General features: G+C 42.7%; 2 protein-coding genes across 2 annotated transcripts in view; both read left to right on the top strand.

The window, feature by feature from the left end:
• Nucleotides 1-119: 119 nt before the first annotated feature.
• On the top strand, nt 120-5,564 carry mkrn2os.1 (MKRN2 opposite strand, tandem duplicate 1). Its single transcript, XM_056266564.1, has 4 exons — nt 120-380; nt 2,717-2,763; nt 2,834-2,984; nt 5,059-5,564. The coding sequence occupies exons 1-4, from the start codon at nt 172-174 to the stop codon at nt 5,276-5,278; spliced, it is 627 nt and encodes a 208-aa protein (XP_056122539.1). The 5' UTR covers nt 120-171; the 3' UTR covers nt 5,279-5,564.
• Nucleotides 5,565-7,189: 1,625 nt separating this feature from the next.
• The window catches only part of mkrn2os.2 (MKRN2 opposite strand, tandem duplicate 2), a 6,819-nt gene continuing 5,458 nt past the window's right edge, over nt 7,190-8,550 (top strand). The window contains exons 1-2 of the mRNA XM_056266563.1: nt 7,190-7,577; nt 7,685-7,734. Coding sequence (XP_056122538.1) covers nt 7,375-7,577; nt 7,685-7,734 — 253 coding nt within the window. The 5' untranslated portion in view covers nt 7,190-7,374. The remainder of the gene's footprint in view (nt 7,578-7,684; nt 7,735-8,550) is intronic.

Genomic DNA, 8,550 nt, shown 5'->3' on the forward strand with positions numbered 1-8,550 from the left:
AAGTTATATTATTTAATTTTATAGATGGATTTACTGGAGGAATCTGTTTTTTTTGCGCCCCCTGCTGGACTAGTTTCGAACACAATGACGTCACCTGTGGAACGTGAGAGAACGAAACCGATCTGAGATCAGGCTCAGAGGACGACAGGTAACGCGAACATCTGAACACTAATGGAGGAAACTGTGGTCAAATACAGACACTGTGGAAGAGATGTGTACAGTTTCTCCTCGTATTCTCAGTGTCAGTGTCCGATCTGTCATCAGACTCCAACTCTCGGACTGTTAAACGCGCCTGTCGCGCTTTCCTGCCCGTTTACTAATGGACACAAAGTCTCATGTGCGTTTCTCATAGGATCTATTCACGGACCATCATATATTGGGTGAGTGTATACGACTATTGTGCATATAATGTAATATTCAGTTCCTGTGAAATACTGTTCCAGTGGGCGTTGCATACATGAATATTCACGAGTTCCACAATTGTGGGCGTGATCTTGAGATAATGAGATGGAACTGAAAATATTAATGCATGCTCCTCAAATCGCAACTTATTTAGTGGATTATTTCGAAAAGGTAATGAAGTTTCAATGCTAAGCAGCATTAACATGATAAACTTGAGGCTCACAGATGGGGGCTGGGACACACTGGCTACATATAAAACAATCAAACCCAAAGAGATATATATTTAATAATATCCTGGCTCTTCCAAGCATTTATAATGGTGCCTGAGATTTTGAAGCCCAAAAAAGTGCATCCATCATCATAACAGTCCTCCATACGGATCCAGGGGTTAATAAATGCCTTCTGAAGCGAAGAAAAATTTATAACTTTATAAACTATAAACACTGGCTTCCAATAATGGCCGTTCCAGCGAAAGAGTGACCTCTGACCCGACTCATGATGTATTGACCATAGACTGTAAAAAAAATATGTTCGTAGTGTCCGTGACGTCACCCGTTGTGTTTCTGAAGAGTTTTTTTGAAGCCCAAAGTGGGCGGAGCCGGCCGTCGCCATCTTGGCCGCGCCTCACTCCCGGATAAACGAAAATGTGCAGCGAGCCGGATTAGCTGAGGTGGCATGACGCTAACACACAGCAGACAAACGGCTAGTAGTGACATCAGCGGAAATCCACCTGTCACTCAAGTGGGCACGCCCTTAATTATGCAGAACTTTAAGGCTTAATATAATTTAAACGGATGAGTTATAAAAAAATTCACCCGCCTCACAGTCGTCATGAAGGGCAAAATTAGCTATATAGACCAAAACCACTTTTTGCACCAGTTTATTTCTGCTGTAAAGTTGGGCATTTTAAGATGCGGGTCTATGGTAGAGTTCTCAACGGGTCGGGTCGGCCCGACAAACCCAACGGGACCCGCGGGTTCGGGCAGATAATTCATGTTGATGTGTCGGGTTACATCGGGTCCGGGCTTTAAAAGCCACGGGCCGGGTCGGGTCGGGTTGTAATTTTCAGGCCCGTTGAGAACTCTAGTCTATGGGATTGAGTCTCTTCTGCAGCCGGGATCTAGTGGCCAGTGGATGAACAGCAGTTTAAGTCACTTCTGTGTCGGATTCAAGGGAGAGACAGAAAGATTGCAGAGGATAGAGCAAAACAAAACACCGGTCACGAATTAAAGTCTAAAAGGACTTTAAAGGACTTTTTCATTCTTAAACAGAAATGTGGGAGGAGCTTGAGTTTGTTGTTTGAACCGTGAGAGGCGTCGACTCTCAGCTGAGCTTACGCTACTCCTACATCATACATCGGGTCAAAGGTCATGTGTCGGGTCAGAGGTCACTCGTCATGCGTCGGGTCAGATGTCACTCGTCATGCGTCAGGTCAGAGGTCATGCGTCGGGTCAGAGGTCACTCGTCATGCGTCGGGTCAGAGGTCATGTGTCAGGTCAGAGGTCACTCGTCATGCGTCGGGTCAGAGGTCATGCGTCGGGTCAGAAGTCACTCGTCATGCGTCAGGTCAGAGGTCATGCGTCGGGTCAGAAGTCACTCGTCATGCGTCAGGTCAGAGGTCATGCGTCGGGTCAGAGGTCATGCGTCAGGTCAGAGGTCACTCGACATGCGTCAGGTCAGAGGTCACTCGTCATGCGTCGGGTCAGAGGTCACTCGTCATGCGTCGGGTCAGAGGTCACTCGACATGCGTCAGGTCAGAGGTCACTCGTCATGCGTCGGGTCAGAGGTCACTCGTCATGCGTCAGGTCAGAGGTCATGCGTCGGGTCAGAGGTCATGCGTCAGGTCAGAGGTCACTCGACATGCGTCAGGTCAGAGGTCACTCGTCATGCGTCGGGTCAGAGGTCAATCGTCATGCGTCGGGTCAGAGGTCATGCGTCGGGTCAGAGGTCATGCGTCAGGTCAGAGGTCACTCGTCATGGCAGAGGTCAGTCGTCATGCGTCGGGTCAGAGGTCAGTCGTCATGCGTCGGGTCAGAGGTCACTCTTCCGCCGGAACTCGACTTGCGTCATAATATAGACCTAGACTAAATGATGGGATAATTTTCATTTTTGGTGTGTTTTGATCCAGCTTTGATCACAGGAATAAACTCACATAGAAAACAGCTATTTTGAATTGTAAAAATATTTCAAAAATTTTACTGCAATTTTTGATCAAATAAATGCAGCCTTGCTGAGCAGAAGAGGCTCTTCGAGACTGTTGAATTGTAAGCTATAGTGACTCTTTTTCTTTCATTCTTTTAATGTTTTTCTCCAGAGAATGGAGTGACACCGAGATACACGTGGGTCTTTCAAACTCAGAAGGTACAGTATTTCCCAGCTGTGAATATTATACTGTTAGTTTGAGTGTGTTCGTCAGCTGTGTTTGTCGCAGGTCTGGTCTACAACTACACCCTGTCCGGGGTCCGCAGAGATGCTGGCGGCTGGGAACGGTGTGTGTGTGTGTGTGTGTGTGACCGGCTCGCGAGATCATGGGACACTGAGCTGGAGAAGTTCTCTGTGCTTCCAGACTGGACTTCAGAACGGTACAGCATTACACACACTCCTAGCGGTGTACCGATACTCTCACGTCACGATTCGATACATATCACGATACTGAACTCATGATACCATATTATTTTGATACTCCTAGACATATAATATAAGGTAACAAAAAATGTACTGTTGATTAAAATGCTAAATTTGATATTACATTGTGTGTGTAAATGTTTAGTGTTGGACTTGGTGCTGAAACCCAAAACACCAGAATAACAATATTCATGATTCTGAAGCTGAAAATACAGAATTATTTTACACGAATATGCTTTCACTGTCACTGACTAGATACAGTGGGTATAGAAAAGAATCACCCCCCTTTAAAATAATCACATTTTGTTGCTTTGCAGCCTGAAATGAAAACGGACAAAAATATTTTTTGTTTTATTCAGCTGTATTTACAACTTATAACATCCAAGTGAAAATTATATTTAACCAACTTGTCAGAATTTTTTTTTTTACAAATTAAAAAACAGAATCACTGAGTTGGAAAAAGAATCACCCCCCTCCTAAAAATGACTTGTAAACCCAACCAGGTGTAGTTAATCACCTTCTCAATAGCACACAAAGCCAATTGACTTTCAAATGTGATCAGCTGTGGTCATTTTGATTAGCTCAGCATGAAACAAGCTTTTCCTGAAGCATTTCAGTCCATGGTAGAGCAACTGAAGAAAACAGTTAACTATGGGTGGCAAGGCATTGTCAAAAGATCTCCGGGATAAAGTTGTGGACAGGCACAAGTCAGGAGATGGATACAAAAAAAATGCAAAGGCTTCATCAGTGCCTAGAAGCACAGTGAAGTCTATTATTAAGAAGTGGAAGGTATTTGGTACAACACAGACCCTCCCTGGGTCAGGACGTCGCTCCAAACTGGATGAAAGAGCCAGGAGGAAACTGGTCAGAGAGGCTACCAAGAGGCCTACAGCAACTCTGAAGCAGTTGCAGGAATTCATGACAAAGAGTGGTCATCGTGTGCATGTGACAACAATATCACAAATTCTCCACAAATGTGGCTTGTATGGGAGGGTTGCAAGAAAAAAGCCACTCCTCAAGAAAGGCCACATGCAGTCACGACTGAGCTTTGCCAAAACACACCTTGAAGATTCTAAGGCCACGTGGAAAAAGGTGTTATGGTCAGATGAGACTAAAATTGAATTATTTGGCCTCAACGCCAAACGATATGTCTGGCAAAAATCCAATACAGCTCACCATCCAAATAACACCATTCCTACAGTAAAGCATGGAGGTGGTAATATCATGTTATGGGGTTGTTTCTCTGCAGCAGGGACTGGAGCACTAGTCAGGATAGAAGGAAAAATGGATGGGGCAAAATACCGTCAAATTCTTGAGGAAAATCTGCTGCTCTCTGCCAGAAAGTTGTCAACGGGAAGAAGATTTACCTTCCAACATGACAATGACCCAAAGCACACAGCAAAACTGACCACACAGTGGTTGAAGGAGAAAAAGGTGAATGTCCTTGCATGGCCTAGTCAGAGCCCAGACTTAAACCCCATTGAAAATCTGTGGAATGACTTGAAGACAGCAGTCCACAAACGGTCACCATCAAATTGAACTGAACTTGAGCAGTTCTGCAAAGAAGAGTGGTCAAATATTGCAACGTCTAGATGTGCAAAGTTAGTAGAGACATATCCCAACAGACTAAAGGCTGTAATTAAAGCAAAAGGTGGTTCAACAAAATACTGAAACAAGGGGGTGATCCTTTTTCCAACTCAGTGATTATGTTTTTTTGATTTTTTGAATATTTTCTGATATGTTGGTGTTATATCTTTCACTTGGATGTGCACTGAGTATATACAGCTGAATGAAACAAAAACTGTGTCTGTCTTAATTTTAGGCTGCAAAGCAACAAAATGTGATTATTTTAAAGGGGAGTGATTCTTTTCTGTAACCACTGTATATTTAAAATAATGTCGGACACTTTTTACTGGTAACATCAGACATCTGGCATTATCAGGACACACAAATTTGTTATTATACATTATATTCAACATTATATATAGTAGTTTAATGTAATGCGGTGTGTGTGTGTGTGTGTTCCTGCAGGTTCGAGGAGGAGCGTGTGTCCGGCTCCTGCTGTTACGGGTTCGCTCTGAGCTTTATAAACCACATGCTCCCGCGGATCGGCCAGCAGCCGCTGAGCAGAGACCAGTTCACCCAACGACACGTCTTACCCCGGATCAAGACGGTTTCTCAGTACATCAGCATCTACCATGCGATATCACAACATGGGTTTTACACCGCGAACGCACCGGATGACGTGTGATGCACATTTCCTCATAAAACGCTATATAATTTAATATACTGTATATAGGCCTATTATTTCCCTGCTCTTCATGAATGTATTAAAACACATGGTGTTCTTAGAGAACTCTAGGGTTCTTGAGTCAATGCTAAAGAACACTCAAAGGTTCCGAAAGAAGGTTTTCGCATATAAGAACCATTGCTTCCCAACAGAGGCGGTCAGTCATCTGTTCGTAAGGCTAGAGCCCTGTGTGCGATCGAGAGATTCCCTGGATGTTAAAGGCTCTTCATGGAATAAAGAAGCTTTATTTTAAGAGCGAAGGAGAAATGTCTTAAAGGTCCCGTTCTTCATGTTTTTTTGAAGCCTTGATTGTGTTTACAGTGTGCAATATAACATGTGTTCATGTTTCGCGTGTAAAAAAACACTGTATTTTTCACACAATTTACTTATCTGTATACTGCTGTTTTCACTGTCCAAAAAACGGCCCGATGACTTCCTTGTTCTATGAAGTCCCTCCTTCAGAAATACGTAACGAGTTCTGATTGTGCCAGCGGTTCCTGTGTTGTGATTCGACAGCAGCTTATCGCACGTTGCCCGGAAAGGTCACGCCTCTTACCATAAATTGGAGATGCATGCACAGCTGAAGTGCTTCTTCTCCGTAGGAGCGCAACAAGACCACGCCCCCTTTTTTGTGTATTCCTGTGGGCGGAGATTAGTCAACAAACTGTTCTAGTTACGTCATTAAAAAAGGAAGTAGAGGGATGTAGTCCAAACTGGCCGTTCGCTGTAGGCTTTGAAATGGGACTTCTGTTAAAGAAAAAATCTCGCAAGGCATTGAACTTAGAGCTTTATAATTTTACAGGTATTATTTATGCTCTAACAGCAACATTACACACTAACTAAAGTTTGAAAAATGGAATCGCGAAGAACGGGGCCTATTATTGCATAATACTTACATGTACTTAAATGTACACTATGTATTTTTTCTTTTTTTGTAATTAACAAGATTTAAATAATGACTCAATACATAATGTTTGTGTGTGTGAACAGAGGAGAATCTGCTGGAGAAAAGAGAACGAGACAAAGCTCGTAATAAAACAAGAATCAACATCAGATCCTGAGTGTGAGTGTGTGTGTGTGTGTGTGTGTGTGTGTGTGTGTGTGTGTATGGGGGGGGGGGATTGTCAGAGGATAGTTGAGTGTGTGTGTGGGATTGTCAGAGGATAGTTTTGTGTGTGTGTGTGTGGGGTGGGGGATTGTCAGAGGATAGTTGAGTGTGTGTGTGGGATTGTCAGATGATAGTTGTGTGTGTGTGTGTGTTTGGGGGGGGGGGGGGTATTGTCAGAGGATGGTAGAGTGTGTGTGTTGGATTGCCAGAGGATAGTTGTGTGTGTGTGTGTGTGGGGGGGGGGGGTTATCAGAGGATAGTTGAGAGTGTGCGTGTGTGTGTGTGTGTGTGTGTGTGAACAGAGGAGAGTCTACTGGAGAAAAGAGAACCAGACAAAGCTCGTAATAAAACAAGAATCAACATCAGATCCTGAGGTTGTTTATTTGTCTTGGGGGGGGGCGGGATAGTTGAGTGTGTGCAGGGTTCTCAAGTCTCACGCAATGTGTGTGTGTGTGGGGGGGGGGGTTGAGTGTGTCAGAAGATGGTTGAGTGTGTGTGTGTGTGGGATTGTCAGAGGATAGGTGTGGGGGGGGGTTATCAGAGGATAGTTGAGTTGAGAGTGTGTGTGTGAACAGAGGAGAGTCTGCTGGAGAAAAGAGAACGAGATAAAGCTCGTAATAAAACAAGAATCAACATCAGATCCTGAGTTTGTGCGTGTGTGTGTGTGTGTGTGTGGGGGGGATTGTCAGAGGATAGTTGAGTGTGTGTGTGTGTGTGTGTGTGTGTAGAATGACTGATCTGTTTATCGCCAGTCTTTGACAGAAGGCAGACGGAGGAACTGAAGACTGTCGTCACGCGAGCTGATGAACATTAATGAAGTTGCCATGAAACCGACACCGCAGTTCCTCAGGATTAATGGCGTCAGCGGCAACCGGATCCGCGTGAAACACACACACACACTGTTCACTCAGAGTGCAGTCTCACACAGAGTCTGTCCGTGTTCTTCCCGATGGACAAGAGTGTGATCAAACTCAGCCACTGTGAGAAGGACATCTTCTGCTTCTTCGTCCCGGATCAGTGTCCCGAATGCGGGATGAGCTTCAGTGGGAAGAGGCTGGAGGAGGCGCCGGTCAGCGTCCCCAACCCCTTCTCTAACGGACACAAGGTCCCGTGCGCTTTCCTCGTGGCATCGGCAGAACACAGTGTGCTCAGGTACGACATTAACATACTATGAACATACCATTGTCGCTCTTATAACAGAAATCCTCATATAAAGATTCATCTGAACAGTTTCTGGGACTGATGCTGTGCTTTCGCAGGGACTTTGACGGCCGCTCGGATCTACACACAGGGATCACTAACACTAATGGTATGTTATGTCATTTTAACACAAAAAAGTGCTACAGTGTATAAAGCAATTTACAGAAATTTGTATTTTAATATAATTTTAGTTTTTTTTATAATCAGGGTGGTTAAAACTACAACCATAAAAACTTTTTTAACTCAAAATAAAATGTATATATATTAATTTCAACATTTCTCATTTAGTTAAAGTACTAAAATTTGAAATTAAATGAAAATGGACAATATAATAAAAACTGATTCAAAATAATAATAAAAGTCATATTAGTAGCTCAATGGTAATAAAACTGCTTATAATTTGAATGTTAAATGGTACTAACTACAACTAACTATATTAATGACATTCAGTAAATTACAGGCATGTGAGCAGCTAAAGACAAAAAAAAGGAAATTATTATTAAAAAAGATATATTTTATAATGCAATAAAAATATATTGTACTGTAAAATTAATAAGATAGAGTATTTTATAATCATGATAATAATATATAACAATACAATATGTTTTAATAAAAGTATTAATAGAATTGTTATTATTAATAACAATGTTAATTATTATCATTATTATTATTTTATTTAAAGAACGTTTAGTCATTTAGACACACAATTACAACATTGAGCTTTATTAATTTTTAACGCTCCTCTTTGTCAACAACAACAGATTCATTACTTATTCTCACGAGGAGTTTGGGAAGATGATTGACGCACGTTGTGTAAATGATAAGCGACTCGAACGCTCACAGAGAAGCATTAACTGTGATCTGGACTGAAACGAGCAGTGCTGTGCTTTACTCTGAAACATGCAGCGCGTCAAACTACAGATCT

Source organism: Rhinichthys klamathensis, unplaced genomic scaffold, assembly GCF_029890125.1.
Source record: "Rhinichthys klamathensis goyatoka isolate OS25496 unplaced genomic scaffold, OSU_Roscu_1.1 h1tg000249l_1, whole genome shotgun sequence".
In the NCBI taxonomy this organism is placed as follows: domain Eukaryota; kingdom Metazoa; phylum Chordata; class Actinopteri; order Cypriniformes; family Leuciscidae; genus Rhinichthys; species Rhinichthys klamathensis.